General features: G+C 49.6%; 1 protein-coding gene across 1 annotated transcript; it reads right to left on the bottom strand.

Moving 5' to 3' along the window:
• Positions 1-12,419: 12,419 nt before the first annotated feature.
• LOC120925100 (proteinase-activated receptor 1-like) lies at positions 12,420-15,196 on the bottom strand. The gene has a single exon (XM_040335974.1). The coding sequence runs from the start codon at positions 15,164-15,166 to the stop codon at positions 14,246-14,248; it is 921 nt and encodes a 306-aa protein (XP_040191908.1). The 5' UTR covers positions 15,167-15,196; the 3' UTR covers positions 12,420-14,245.
• Positions 15,197-16,692: the final 1,496 nt, after the last annotated feature.

Raw genomic sequence — 16,692 nt, 5'->3', positions numbered from 1 at the left:
TTTACCTCATGTGTGTGCTGGTTAAACATACTTCACCATTGAGTATTTTTTTTCTGTGATACGGTTCAATAATCTGGTTTTCGCTGGAGGCTTCAAGAATCATCTTCCCCTCCCACCTCCCCCTGTGAGGATCACCTAAAGGCCCTGGCTGGGGTTTGCAGCCGCAAGCATACAATGCTTGCCATGTGGTAAGCCTCCAATTTTTACTAGTTCGTGGTGGTGGTTTTCATATTTGCTCCTCAACATCTGTTTACTCTCATATGAACTTTATTTTTGTGGACATATTAGGGACTGAATCATTTCCTCTTTTTAGTCCCCCATCGTTTTGGGTTTATTGGCTTCATCAATTAATCCACCTCAATCTTATTGTTTAAATTTTTTATTTTAGCGCAACATCTTCCCCCCTTTGTTTTAATTAACTAATGATAACTTAACTATTACTAACTATTAAATTATAGGTATTGGAATTTCCTTTTTAAATTTGGCTGTTAGTGAACGTAACAAATACAAATTTATCCAAAGTTACGAATTACGGGTTTTCGGATTTTTGAATTTCCAAATTTCCGAATGTAATGCCGCGTACACACGGTCGTTTTTCGGCATGAAAAAAAAATGACATTTTTAAAAACGTAATTTAAAATCATTGTGTGTGGGCTTCACATCGTTTTTTGGTTTCTTAAAAACGACAAAAAAAAATGTGAACATGCTGCATTTTTTAATGTCGTTTTTTTAAAATGTCGTTTTTCGGGTTGTGTGTGGGCTAAAACAACGTTTTAAACCCGCGCATGCCCAGAAGCGACTTATGAGACGGGAGCGCTCATTCTGGTAAAACTACCATTCATAATGGAGTAAGCACATTCATCACGCTGTAACAGACAGAAAAGCGCAAATCGTCTTTTACTAACACGGAATCAGCTAAAAGCAGCCCAAAGGCGAATAGAACTTCCCCTTCAGAGTGCCGTCGTACGTGTTGTACGTCACCGCGCTTTGTTCATCATTTTTCAAAAACAATGGTGTGTGGGCAACATCGTTTTTAATTATGAAGTTGGAAAAACTTCGTTTTTTGGACATGCTGAAAAATGTCTTTTTTTTTCATGCCAAAAAACAACCGTGTCTACGCGGCATAAGAATTTACAAATTTCCAAATGTATGAATTTCCGAATGTACAAATTTACGAACGTACAAATTTACGAAAGTACGAATTTTCAAATTTACGAATGTACGAATTTATGAACGTATGAATTTATTATGAATGTACGAATTTACGAATTGCGATCATAATGAATGACCCCCCCAAAAAAACAAAACAAAAAAAATAAAACAAAAATGAACACATTTTTTGGCAGAGCACATGTCTAGCGATAAATCACATCAAATGTTGCAGTGATCCATGATGATATGCATGAAAAACAGATAACCGCACATAGTGTGACTGTATGATAGGTATATTGTAAAAATAAAAAAGGGGGGGATTTACACTTACAGCAAATCTGCTAAAAACAAGCCTGTAACTTAAAATATAGGCAAATGCAAAAATTCCATGAGCGTCAGCTAACGCGTTTCGTCCTGTTGGACATCATCTAGGGGTGCCTAAGCAGTGCCAATAGCTAGGAGAAAAAAAAGATTACCAAGCTTTGTTTACATCACGTGATCAGCTGTCATTGGCTGACAGCTGATCACATGGTAAGGTGCCGGGATCGGCCCCTTACTCGGATCTGTGATCACTGAGTCTCAGTGACTCGGTGATCACATCCTGAACCTGAACCTGTAATCTGATCCTGTCACCCTGTTCTGATCCCCATCCGGTCCCACCTGTTACCTTGTTTCCCTGTGCTGCAGCCTGATCCATCCATCCTCTCCCTGTCCTGTTGTTCCTTACCCCACCTGCTAATCTCCCGTTAATGACCCTGGCCTGGCTTATGTCAGAGAGGTGCCATGGGAAGAGGACAGAGGGACACGTGGGAAGAGGACAGAGGGACACCGTGGGAGAAGGACAGAGAGAGACGCCATGGAAAGAGGACAGAGAGGGACGCTGTGGGTAGAGGACAGAGGGATGCTGTGGGATAGAGGACAGAGGGACGCCGTGGGAAGAGGACAAAGAGGGACATGGGGGGAAAGGACAGAGAGGGATGCCATGGGTATTGGACAGAGGAACGCTGTGGGTAGAGGACAGAGGGACGCCATGGGTATTGGACAGAGGAACGCTGTGGGAAGAGGACAAATGTACGCCGTAGGAAGAGGACAGAGAGATGCTGTGGGAAGAGGACAGAGAGGGACATTGTGGCGGTCAATAAGGCTTCGAGGATAGCAGGTTAGGCACTTCCTAATGACTCAGTCCCTGGGAACAGTGATGGATAATGGCCAACAGGCCCAGACCCAGCGAAACCGCAACAGTGAACAGGGGTGACCCTAGTCAGTAGTGTAGCATGTCTGTACTCTGGCAGTGGCTTGGTCTTTCTCCCTCTCTGGTGGAGCTGTTACAGCAGGGCTCTCTCTCTGGTGGTGAGGGTACAGCATGGCTCCCTCTCTAGTGGTGCGGGCACAGCGTGGCTCCCTCTCTGGGGGTGCAGGTACAGCGTGGCTCCCTCTCTGGTGGTGCGGGTACAGCGTGGCTCCCTTTCTGGTGGTGTGGTTAAAGCATGGCTCTCTCTCTCTGGTGCTGCGGGTACAGCATGGCTCCCTCTCTGGTGGTGCAGTAACAGCGTGACTCCCTCTCTGGTGGTGCGAGTACAGCGTGGCTCCCTCTCTGGTGGTGCGGGTACAGCATAGCTTCCTCTCTGGTGGTGCGGGTACAGCGTGGCTCCCTCTCTGGTGGTGTGGTTACAGCATGCCCGGGGTGACCCTAGTCAGTAGTGTAGCATGTCTGTACTCTGGCAGTGGCTTGGTCTTTCTCCCTCTCTGGTGGTGCTGTTATAGTGTGACACCCTCTCTGGTGGTGCAGGTACAGTGTAATTCCCTCTCTGGTGGTGCGGGTACAGCGTGACTCCATCTCTAGTGGTGCAGGTACAGCGTGGCTCCCTCTCTGGTGGTGCGGGTACAGCGTGGCTCCCTCTCTGGTGGTGTGGGTACAGCGTGGCTCCCTCTCTGGTGGTGCGGGTACAGCGTGGCTCCCTCTCTGGTGGTGTGGTTACAGCATGGCTTTCTTTCTGGTGGTGTGGGTACAGCGTGGCTCTCTCTGTTGGTGCGGGTACAGCGTGGCTCTCTTGTGGTGCGGGTACAGGGGTACAACGTGGCTCCCTCTCTGGCTTCCCCCAGCACAGTATTCTCTTTTCTCCTCTTGTAACACCCCCCCAGCAGAGTTCTTGCATGCTGGGGGCTGTAGCATGGTGTCTGTGGACACACTGGGGAGGAAAACAGTGGACAGGAAGCTGGACGGCGGCACAGTGAATCCAATTGGAGCCTCTCTCTCTCTCTTCTCCCTTTGGCCTGACAGAAAGGGGAGGGGGCGAGCGGGGGGAGATATACAGACGGCCCGCAGCTCTCCTTTCCCTGTCACAGCTCCGCTGCTGCATTTACCAGAGAACTCGGCAGCGGCGCTGTGACAGGGAGAGTAGAGCTGCCTCCCCTTTCTGTCAGCCGAAGGGAGAAGAGATAAAGAGAGAGTGGCTCTAATTGGATTTGCTGCACCGTCGCCCCGCTTCCTGCCTGCTGTTTTCCTCCCCATGATTGGCCACAGCAGAGGGCCAATCAGAGAATCACGGCTGTAGTGGGTGGGGGGGGGGGGCTTGGCTTGACGGCTCATACTTAAACTGCTTCCTGGCCCCCACCGCACCCGCAAACCACTGCACTGCTAAGCTGTACTCCCCTGATGGTGGCCCTGCGTGCGGGATTTGGGGGGAGGGTTTTTTGCCACCCCCCGCAAAGTGCCGCCCTAGGCCTGGGCCTTGTTGGTTTAGGCCAAAACACGGTACTGGGTTATGGGTGGGGTTGGTGGTTCCATCAGTAGAAGTGACCATAGCAGAGTACCTAGTATGGGGAGACCACGGGAATGGTGAATTAGAGAAGGGACAATTATGAAATAATAGGGGGAAAATATCTGAGCACTCGGTGAATATTACTCATCATTTTTACTCGGAATTATTCATCTAGATTACAGACAGATGTTGATCAGATTCATATCATTCTGATACAGGAAGCCAGATGATAGGCTGTGATAGTATTAGACTTTCCATGTGATCCGACCATCCACTGACCCCAAGTGACTCCACAAAACCTTCCTTACTTCAATATATTATAGAGAGAGAGAAACAATAAAAGATTTAACTTCATTCTCATTAGTGCCACCCAAATAGGCACACATCCACTACTACACATGTAATGCCAGCCATACATCACCATCCTCCTGATTGGTACACATCCTTTACTACAAATACTATATTATGCATGACATCATAACCCCCCCCCCCAACAGTGCTGCCCAATGGGTACACATCCAATACTATAAACCAGCCATGACATCATCATCTTCCTGATCAGTGCCACACAATGGGCACAAATACCATACTATGTATACAATATCAGCTGTGACATCATCCTCCTGATCGGTGACACCCTATAGACCAGGGGTGTCCAAACTGCGTGAGGGCCGACCATTTTGCCCGACATTCTTTGAACCGAACCATTAAAATTTGGGGTAAATGTGTTAGTCCGAGCAACCAATACACCACCCAACAAGAATTCTCCTACCTTTGTGTTGAATAACAAAATAAAATACAAAACCTGTTTATATTTTGTTAATTTTTTTTGCAAGCAAGTAATGTTTGTTCTTTCGTTGGTGTACGCTGATGAGGCTGCACTGATGGGCTCTGATGGGTTGCACTGATTGACACTAATGGGCTGCATTGATGAGCACTGATGGGCTGCACTGAATGGCACTGAAGGGCTGCATTGATGGGCACTGATAGGCGGCACTGGTGGGCACTGAGAGGTGGCATTGAAGGGCATTGATAGGTGGCACTGGTGGTGGAAGTGGGCATGACCCATGCAAATGAGGCGTGACCCCATGCATATGATGGTCCGAGCGCCAGACAGATACGTATCACGAACTGAGCATGCGCCGTGACGTGGACGCATCCCCCTGCGCCTGCTCACAACCATGTCAGAACAACTGCCTAAACTACGCCGGATCACTGCGTATGGCGTGAACGTAACCTACGCCCAGCCAGACACATCCAACGTAAAATACGCCGGCTTGTGTTCCCTGGTGCAGACCTTTGCATGTCTGTTGCTGGGTTGCACCTCCTTTATGGGGAATAACTTTACGCCGACGTACAACTTACTCGCACCTCGCGTAGCCTGCGTCGGGAGCACACAGGTTCGTGAATCGCCGTATTTCCCTCATTTGCATGTTTGAATGGCTGATCAATGGGAGCGGCACCATGCACCCAGCCTAAATGTGCGCCCACCCTACGCCGGCGTGTGCAAGCTACGTCGGCGGGGTGTAGTCTGGTTTTTAGGCGCATATCTGTTTGTGGGTCTGGCGCGCAGATACGACGGCGCACATTTGCACTTACGTCGGCGAAACTTGTTATACGTCGGCGTAAGTGCTTTGTGAATCCGGGCTGTAGTTTGTACTTCTAGTGCAAAGTGGATTTTCCTTTCGTATATAACCCCCATTATTTGATTTCCAATAGTTTTTTTCATTGTTCCTCTTCATCTTTCTGTGTATAAATAAGAGGGTTTCACAACCATTTTCAGAACTAGGCATCATATCACGCACCTGCCCACCTATTTTTTTCTTAATTTTGTAAGCAAACCCCCCGCCCCCAGCTGTCCCTATTGTTTTAGCCAGAATGACGTTCGGGAAAACTCCTGGGCAGTGGCATCACTAGGGTTGGTGTCACCCGGTGCGGTAAAACATGGTGTCACCCCCCCTCTGTCTAGGCTGCCCAGCACCAAGTAGGCAGCGCACGGGGCGCACCCCAAACCAGCCCCTGTAAATGATAGTATAGGGCAGTATAGTGGCAGGTTAGGGTAGTATAGAGTGGTATAGTGGCAGGTTGGTGTAGTGGGGTGGTATAGGACAGGTTAAGGTGGTATAGGGCATGTTGGGGTGATATAGGGTAGTTTGGGGTGGTATAGGGCAAGTTAATGTTGCATAGGGCAGGTTGGGGTGGTATAGGGCAAGTTAGGGTGGTACAGGGCAGGTTGGGGTGGTATAGTGCAAGTTAGGGTGGCATAGGGCAAGTTGGGATGGCATGGGAAAGGTTGGGGTGGTACAGGGCAAGTTAGGGTGGCATTGGGCAGGTTGGGGTGGTATAGGGCAAGTTATAGTGGCATAGGGCAGATTGGGGTGGCACAGGGCAAGTTAGGGTGGCACAGGGCAAGTTGGGGTGGCACAGGGCAGGCTGGGCATGTCAGCTCTAAAAAACAAAACGGGATGGTGTCACCCCTCTAGCGGGTGTCACCCGGTGCGGACCGCACCCCCCGCACCCCCTATCAATGCCTCTGCTCCTGGGATATTCATGTCACATAGCCCAGGATGCTTCAGGTTCCATTCATGAAACTAGAGATTGGCGGACCCAGGGAGGGGGGGGGGCATCATCAGGGGCCAGGTTGCCTGAACCAGATGGCGGCACAGGACCCAGCCTCTGCCAGCAGCACAGGGGATCACAGCAGAATAACTCTGGGTCTGAGTTGAGGACAATTCTACATGACAACTAAAATAGGAGTAAAAAATGAATAGGTGTGAATGCAGGGCTGTCTTAAAGCGGGAGTTCAACCATTTCTTTTGGTGGTATTTGATCACCTCTGCGGTTTTTATTTTTTGCGCTATAAAAAAAAATAGAGCGACAATTTTGAAAAAAATGCAATATTTTTTACTTTTTGCTATAATAAATATCCCCCAAAAATATATAAAAATATTTTTTTTCCTCAGTTTAGGCCGATACGTATTCTTCTACCTATTTTTGGTAAAAAAATCGCAATAAGCATTTATCAGTTGGTTTGCGCAAAATTTATAGCGTTTACAAAATAGGGGATAGTTTTATTGCATTTTTATAAATTTTTTTTTTTTACTACTAATGGCGGCGATCAGCGATTTTTTTCGTGACTGCGACATTATGGCGGACACATCGACAATTTTGACACATTTTTGGGACCATTGTCATTTTCACAGCAAAAACTGCATTTAAAATGCACTGGTTACTGTGAAAATGACAATTGCAGTTTGGGAGTTAACCACAAGGGGGCGCTGAAGTGACCTGAAGTGTGTTTCTAAGTGTAGGGGGGTGTGGCTGTAGGTGTGACGTCATTGATTGTGTATCCCTATAAAAGGGAACACACGATCGATGACGCCGCCACAGTGAAGAACGGGGAAGCCGTGTTTCCACACAGCTCTCCCCGTTCTTCAGCTCCGGGGACCGATCACGGGACTTCATCAGCGATCAGGTTTTTAAAACGTCGTTTTTTTCATGCCGAAAAACGATCGTGTGTACGCGGTATTAGACTTGACAGGCTGTGAGGTGGGTGGCAACGGGCAGAAAGTTGCGGATTGCTGCCATTACAAGTGAAAATATAATATGTCCCCGGATTTCATTTTAAAAATCTGGTCACCTTAGTCTTAATAGCATCATGGGCCCCTAGGCAAAGTAATGCTCTGGGGCCCCTACAATGGAGACAGTGCAGGTAAACAGACATTAAGTAGGTAGGAGGCAGACAAGCGGAGCTTCCCCTTTTGGGTGGAGCTCCGCATTAACTACATGAACAATCATTCTGTACAGCAAAGAAAACAGAGGGGAAAATACTACATACATAAAGTAACAAAGCTGTCCTGTGCATATCATATATCTGCAAGATTGATGCCTCCCTAGCACTACGGGCCGTACTTTATTATAGGAACTGTAAGACACACTGAGGGGGCCCCTGCGCCTTTCCCCAAAGCAGATGGTCCTTGACCCCTGGCTGCCCCTCAAATTGGGGCAGCCCGGGCTGCCCCTCTACATCCCAGATATCCCCCCAAGCCCTCTGACCTCTCTACACCCTAGATATCCCCCCAGCACTATGACCCCTCTACACCCCAGATATCCCCCCAGCACTCTGACCCCTCTACACCCCAGATATCCCCCCAGCACTCTAACCCCTCTACACCCCAGATATCCCCCCAGCACTCTGACCCCTCTACACCCCAGATATTCCCCCAGCACTCTGACCCCTCTACACCCCAGATATCCCCCCAGCACTCTACACCCCAGATATCTCCCCAGCACTCTGACCCCTCTACACCCCAGATATTCCCCCAGCACTCTGACCCCTCTACACCCCAGACATCCCCCCAGCACTCTGACCCCTCTACACCCTAGATATACCCCATCACTCTGACCCCTCTAAACCCTAGATATCCCCCCAGAACTCTGACCCCTCTACATCCCAGATTTCCCCCCAGCAATCTGACCTCTCTACACCCCAGATTTCCCCCCAGCAATCTGACCTCTCTACACCCCAGATATCCCCCCAGCACTCTGACCCCTCTACACCCCAAATATCCCCCCGGCACTCTGACCCCTCTACACCCTGGATATCCCCCATCACTCTGACCCCTCTACATCCCTGATTCCCCCCCCCACTCTCACCTCCTTACACCCCAGACATCCCCCCAGCACTATGACCCCTCTACACCCCAGATATCCCCCCCAGCACTCTGACCCCTCTACACCCCAGATATCCCCCCAGTACTCTGACCCCTCTACACCCTAGATATCCCCCCAAGCCCTCTGACCTCTCTACACCCTAGATATCCCCCCAGCACTATGACCCCTCTACACCCCAGATATCCCCCCAGCACTCTGACCCCTCTACACCCCAGATATCCCCCCAGCACTCTAACCCCTCTACACCCCAGATATCCCCCCAGCACTCTGACCCCTCTACACCCCAGATATTCCCCCAGCACTCTGACCCCTCTACACCCCAGATATCCCCCCAGCACTCTACACCCCAGATATCTCCCCAGCACTCTGACCCCTCTACACCCCAGATATTCCCCCAGCACTCTGACCCCTCTACACCCCAGACATCCCCCCAGCACTCTGACCCCTCTACACCCTAGATATACCCCATCACTCTGACCCCTCTAAACCCTAGATATCCCCCCAGAACTCTGACCCCTCTACATCCCAGATTTCCCCCCAGCAATCTGACCTCTCTACACCCCAGATTTCCCCCCAGCAATCTGACCTCTCTACACCCCAGATATCCCCCCAGCACTCTGACCCCTCTACACCCCAAATATCCCCCCGGCACTCTGACCCCTCTACACCCTGGATATCCCCCATCACTCTGACCCCTCTACATCCCTGATTCCCCCCCCCACTCTCACCTCCTTACACCCCAGACATCCCCCCAGCACTATGACCCCTCTACACCCCAGATATCCCCCCCAGCACTCTGACCCCTCTACACCCCAGATATCCCCCCAGTACTCTGACCCCTCTACACCCTAGATATCCCCCCATCACTCTGACCCCTCTACACCCCAGATATCCCCCTCAGCACTCTGACCCCTCTACACCCCAGATATCCCCCCAGCACTCTGACCCCTCTACACCCCAGATATCCCCCCAGCACTCTGACCCCTCTACACCACAGATATCCCCCCAGCACTCTGACCACTCTACACCCCAGATATCCCCCCAGCACTCTGACCCCTCTACATCCCAGATATCCCCCCAGCACTCTGACCCCTCTACACCCCAGATATCCCCCCAGCACTATGACCCCTCTACACCCCAGATATCCCCCCAACACTCTGACCCCTCTACACCTCAGATATCCCCCCAGCACTCTGACCCCTCTACACCCCAGATATCCCCCCAGCACTCTGACCCCTCTACACCCCAGATATCCCACCAGAACTCTGACCTCTCTACACCCCAGATATCCACCCCAGCACTGTGACCCCTCTTTACCCCAGATCCCCCCCTCAGCATTGTTTCCCCTATACACCCTTGAAATCCCCCAGCACCATTATTCCATCCATGTAGTACCCTCCTTTTCCAGTGGAGATACAGTGCATGTAAACTTTTGGCTATGTTCCCACCTCCAGCACTGGACTCACCTATACCAATCATGCAGGCAGGAGGAGGGGCAGAGGAAGAAGCATCCCTCTGGGCATTCCAAGCCCTTTGGTGCAAACAGTGCTGGATAGCTGGGCTCACCATGACACCATCCACAATGCTACTACTGCAGGTGAGCTCTCAGTGCTGCCGACTCAGCAGCTCCCACTCAAGCTCCTACCCCGCAGCCTCCAAGTCCCAAGCATTCAAGCTGCATGGGGTGGATTCAGCGCATCACTGGCTCTCCGGCCTTGCCCCTCCCTGCTGGCTGTAAAATAATAGGTATCGTGCTGTACAGCGCACCAGTGCCAGCCTGCCTCCCCTGTGTATCTATCACTCTCAGTGCCATTGTGGGGACCCCATTTTTGGGGCAGTGTGGGCTCAAGGACCAGCGGCTTTGGGGAAAGTGCAGGGCCCCCCATGCAGCTGGGGCCCCTGGGCAGTGCCCAGGTGTGCCCACTCATTAAGACAGCCATGGGTGAATGAAGTTCCTCATTAGGGTCTCTGATAATGAAAACAACAACCTCTGTTCATGGTGATAGGATTTAAAAGTTTATTTAGAAAAAAAGGATTACAAAATAAATATTAGAAAGTAGAAAGATTAGCATTTGCATGTGAAGGTTGTGCCAAGATTTTTAAACTTTAATCTAGGACAGTTGCAATGTATGAACGACCAAAATATAGAATGTTACATTTTAACACATTCACTGAAGTTTGCAACACATAGAACAGTAACAAGAGACATTCATTTCTGTTATTTCTGAAGACCTCATTTGGAGACAAACCGTCTCTCTATAGACTGCACAACAACATGTTCCAAGGACACAGAAGCAGACTGCAGACAGAGAGGTGCAAGAAAGCTGAAAGCTGGCAAAGGTACACAAGGGGAACAGAGGCACGAGGACATTGAAATGTTCAAAGGACACAACAGGTGCAAGTATACTGGTTTCAAGCAGGAACACGTTGGGAGCCACCGGGGACAGGCTGAAAGACACTGGGGGTATAGAGACCACACTGGTGGATGTAAACCCTGTAACACCACTTGTACCTACAGGTAAGCCTGTAATAAGACTTACCTGTAGGCACTGTAAATATCTCCTAAACCTGCACAGTTTAGGAGATATTTATAAACCTGCACAATATTTACCATATACGTCATCGGCGCATGAGCACTGAAGAAACAGCTCGCTCATGCCGTTTCTTCAGAAGCCGTGCCGTGACCGGTGGCTCCCACGCACATGCGCGAGAGTGACGACTTCGTAGCCCCGGTAAATCACAGCGCCGGAGCCCGTGAACCTGGAAATAACTCCGACAGACATGTCGCCAGTCACAGTGGTGTGCCGGGACCGCTGCAAGAGCGTAGATATAAGGTAATTATTGCATACTAGCTCATTGTGCCTTTGTCTTTTTTTTCTAGGGTTTTTCAACCACTTTAAAACCACAGTAGGACACGGGAAACCGGCTACAGGAACACTAAAGCCCCATACTCACTATCAGTTTTCCTGCAGGTTTTTCTTTCAGGTTTACCAAAACCATGTAGTGCAAGGGCCTGCCTGATTGCACACAAATTGAAACTCTTAGGGTTTGACCTCATATTAGATGGTTTTGGTAAACCTGAAGAGAAAAACCTGCAGGAAAACTGATAGGCCCGGATTCACATACATGGGCGCATATTTATGCCGCTGTAGCGTATCTCTTTTACGCTATGCCGGCGCAGCGCACAGAGGCAAGCACTGGATTCACAAAGCACTCGCTCCCACTCACTGTTAAAGATACGCTGGGTTTTCTCGGCGTAAGCCAGTGGAAGTGAGTGTGAGCCATGCTAATGAGGCGTGACCCCATGCAAATGATGGGCCAAGCGTCATAGAAGTACTTAAAACGAACGGCGAATGCGCCGTCCCGTGGCCGCATCCCAGTGCGCATGCTCAGAATCACGTCAGAACTGCCTAAGATACGCCTGATCACTGCCTACGACGTGAATTTAACCTACGCCTAGTCATATTCACGTACAACGTAAACATCAAAAGATATGACGGCTTGTGTTCCCTGATCCATACCTTTTGCATGAGTTGCACCTCCTATATGGGGAATAACTTTACGCCAGACCTAGGACTTACGCAAACCGCGTATATGATGCGCCGGGCGCAACTACGTTTGTGAATCTGCGTATCTCCCTCATTTGCATAAGTGCATAGAAAATCTATAGGAGCGGCAAATGCGCCCGGCGTAAATATGCGCCCACTAAACGCCGGCGTAGACAAGTTACGTCGGTTGTAGGAAGCCTAGTTTCAGGCGTATCCAGTTTTGTGGGCACGGCGCACAGATACGACGGCGCATAGTTACACTTACGCGGCGTATCTCGAGATACGTCGGCATAAGTGCTTTGTGAATCCGGACCATAGTGTGTATGGGGCTTAACAATATTACGTTTACTAGGAGTCCGGTAGAGCACTGGAAGTGCAGGGGGTCACTAGAAATCTTCTCAGGAAGCCAGAGACACAAGGAAGCGCTGGGGGTACACTAAGAATATTATCAGAAAGCCAGGGAGATAATGAAGCACAGGGGGTACACTGGGAATCTTCTCAGGAAGCCAAGGACACAAGGAAGCATTTGGGGCACAGTAGGATTCTTCTGAGGAAGTCAAGGACAGAAGGAAGCACTGGGAGAAAAATAGAAATATTCCCAGGAAGCCAGGGACACAAGGAAGCACTGGGGGTACACCAGTTATCTTCTCAGGAAGCACTAGGGGTACACTAGGAGTATTGAGGAAACAGGGACACAATTAAGCATTGGGTGTACATTAGGATTCTTCTGAAGAAGCCAGGGACACAAGGAAGAACTGGGGGTACACTACGAATATTCTCTGGAAGCCAAAGACAGGAGAAAGCACTGGAGGTACACCAATTATATTCTTTGGAAGTCAGGGACACAAGGAAGCACTTGCAGTAAATTAGGAATCTTTTAATGAAGTCAGGGACACAAGAAAGCACTGAGTGTACACTAGGAATATTCTCAGGAAGCCAGGGACACAAGGAAGCATTGAGGGCACATTAGGATTCTTCTGAGGAAGCCAAGGTCACAAGGAAGCACTGGGAGTAAATTAGGAATATTCTCAGGAAGCCAAGGACAAAAGGAAGCACTGAGGGTACACTAGGAATCTTCTCAGAAAACTAGGGATACAAGGAAGCACTGGGGGTACACTAGGATTCTTCTGAGGAAGCCAGGGACAGAGGAAGCACTGGGGGTACACTAGGAATCTTCTGAGGATGCCAGGGACACAAGGTAGAACTGGGGGTGAACTAGGAATCTTCTGAGGAAGCCGGGGACACAAGGAAGCACTGTGGGTACACTAGGATTCTTCTGAGGAGGTCAGGGACATGAGAAAACACTGTGTTATCTTCTCAAAAAGTCTGGGTACACCCGTAATCTTCTCAGGAAGCCAAGGATACAATGTAGCACTGCGGTTACACTAGGAATCTTCTCAAGACGCCAAGGATACAAGGTAGCACTGGGGGTACAACTGTAATCTTCTCAGGAAGCCAGGGACAAGAGGAAGCACTGGGGGTACACTAGGAATATTCTGAGCAAACCGGGGACACAAGGGAGCACTGGGGGGACCATAGGAGTATTCTGATGAAGCCAGGAATATGAGAAAGCACTGGGGGTACACTAGGAATATTCTCAGGAAGCCAGGGACACGAGGAAGCACTGGGGGTACACTAGGATTTTTTTTTTGAAAGTCATGAACATAAGGTAGCACTGGGGGTACACTAGGATTCCTCTGTGGAAGCCAGGGACATGAGAAAGCACTGGGGGTACACTAGTTATTTTCTAAGGAAGCCAAGGGCACAAGGAAGAACTGGGGGTACACTAGGAATATTCTCAGGAAGCCAGGGACACAAAGAAGTACTGGAGATATACCAGCAAACTTCTCAGGAAGCCCAACGCGGGACTGTGGGAAAAAAGTGTCTATGCGGGAAATTCCCGCAGAATCTGGGCGGGTTGGGAGGTATGTGAACCCAACATCGGCATATACTGTAAGCCCTTCATTTTTAGCCATTAGTAAAGCATATATTAGTTTTAATTCTTTATAACGGGGATTATTTTCTGGAAATTTTTCTGCCTCATCAAGTTATATAAACCGGGAAGTTTCGGGAGGTTTATTGGAACTTTTTCTCTTTTTGGATAAGGACTCAATGCTGTTTGACAAGTGCTTTATATTCTCTCCTACAACCCAGCAGGCTGTAGACGTGTCTCTGCCATTGGGAAGATGCATAGTAATAGATAAGAGGGTCCAGACAACAACTGACACTGCTAATACTGACACAGACAATGTAGACGACATACAGGAAGGTACTGGCTTGTTTATAGATCTGCAGGTAATGCAAGAACCAAATAACATTGGCTGGGCCAAAGCAGAGGACAAACATACACAGCACAACCACGGTCAGGAAGACGGCTCGGGATTTCTTCTGGGCGCCCTTGATGCTCGGTGTGCGGAGGGTGCCGAAGATTCCAATGTAACAGAAGGTTGTAACAATTAAAGGTAAGAAATATAAAAGTGCTATATACATGGGAAAGTAGTAGTAAACATAAAACTTGTAAAAAAAATCGGCTTCCTGAACATCAGAACAGGTTGTGATCTTCAGGTTGGGAAATTTTTGGGTTTGTTGCCTTATGAGAAGCGGCACGGTGCTGGCGAACGATATCGCCCAGATGCCGCAACACACCAGCCAGGCTCGTCTCATTGTGCGCCAGGAAAGGGACTGGACCGGGTAGACCAGAGCTAGGAACCGGTCCACACTGATACCCGTCATCAGCAGGATGGATCCACGCATGTTACCATAAAACGTGGCAGTGACAAATCGGCACATCCCTTCCCCCATCAGCCAGTTATTTCCTGAGAATCGGTACACAATGTGAAAAGGAAGAATACTAACAAAGAGAACATCAGCAGCGGCCAGGTTCAGCAGGTACACCACTCCTGGCTTCTTCACCTTCACCTTCACCAAGAACATAATAATCGCCATTATATTGAGAGGAAGAGCCACGAGGAGAACCACGGTATAGACGGAGGGCACAAACCTCGTCAGCCACCAGCTAGTCAAATACATTTTCAATGGAATTATGTAGATTCGATGGGTAAAGTTCGTTGTTTCTTTGTCTGAAAACATCAAAATATGAGCTGAAGTCATTGTCCAAGAAACATTTTACAATGATTGTCACATTACAACAAACAGGAGGACAGCTGGTCATCTGTCATGTGCCCCCTTAACCACTTAAGGACCGCCGCACGCCTATTTACATCGTCAGATTGCCACGGCTGGGCAAATGGGCGTATATATAAATACTTCCCCTTTAATTTGCTGGCCGTGTGGTTGTGCACGTGCCGCCGGTGGCACGCTCGCGACCCTGTCGTGAGCTCTGTGACTGTGCCCGAGGGACCCGTGGACTCGATGTCTGTCGGTGTCCCACGATTGTGTCAAGGAGCTGAAGAATGAGGAAAGGTAAGTGTAAACACAACATCTCTCCGTTCTGCCTAGTGACATGTCACTAATCGTCTGTTCCCTGTCATCGGGAACAACGATCAGTGACATGTCACGGCAAGCCACGCCCCCTAACAGTTAGACGCACTCCCTAGGTCACACTTAACCCCTTCAGCGCCCCCTACAGGTTAACTCCTTCACTGCCAGTGTAACTTTTACAGTAATCAGTGCATTTTTATAGCGCTGTAAAAATGACAATGGTCCCAAAAGTGTCCAATGTGTCCGATGTGTCCGCCATAATGTCACAGTCACGATAAAAATCGCTGATCGCCGCCATTACTAGTAAAATAAAAAAGATTACTGAAAATGCCATAAATCTATCCCCTATTTTGTAGACACTATGGCCCAGATTCACAGAGAGCAAGGCGCACATTACGCCGCCGTAGAGTAACCAATGTACGCTACGCCAACGCAGTGCAGAGAGGCAAGCATTGCATTCAGCAAGCTATTGCTCCCAACGCTGCGTCAGCGTGGCGTAGGTTTCGAGGGCGCAGGCCGGCGTAGGTGGAAGTGGGCGTGACCCATGCAAATGAGGCGTGACCCCATGCAAATGATGGGCCGAGCGCCAGACAGATACGTATCACAAACTGCGCATGCGCCGTGACGTGGACGCATCCCCCTGCGCCTGCTCACAACCACGTCAGAACAACTGCCTAAACTACACCAGATCACTGCGTACGGCGTGATCGTAACCTACGCCCAGCCAGACACACGTCCAACGTAAAATACGCCGGCTTGTGTTCCCTGGTGCAGACCTTTGCATGTCTGCTGCCGGGTTGCACCTCCTTTATGGGGAATAACTTTACGCCGAACGTACAACTTACGCGCACCTCGCGTAGCCTGCGTCGGGCGCACGCAGGTTCGTGAATCGCCGTATTTCCCTCATTTGCATGTTTTAATGGCTAATCAATGGGAGCGGCAACATGCACCCAGCCTAAATGTGCGCCCACCCTATGCCGGCGTAAGCAAGATACGTTGGCGGGGTGTAGCCTGGTTTAAGGCGCAGATCTGTTTGTGGGTCGGGCGCACAGATACGACGGCGCACATTTGCACTTACGTTGGCGTAACTTGTTATACGCCGGCGTAAGTGCTTT

The sequence above is a fragment of the Rana temporaria genome, chromosome 1 (assembly GCF_905171775.1).
Source record: "Rana temporaria chromosome 1, aRanTem1.1, whole genome shotgun sequence".
In the NCBI taxonomy this organism is placed as follows: Eukaryota; Metazoa; Chordata; class Amphibia; order Anura; family Ranidae; genus Rana; species Rana temporaria.
The sequence above is the reverse complement of the archived record's forward strand: the minus strand, read 5'-3'. Positions and strand labels throughout refer to the sequence as shown.

Coding starts and splice junctions, on each gene's coding strand:
- LOC120925100 (XM_040335974.1), bottom strand. CDS start 15,166: ATGTATTTGACTAGCTGGTGGCTGACGAGGTTTGTGCCCTCCGTCTAT.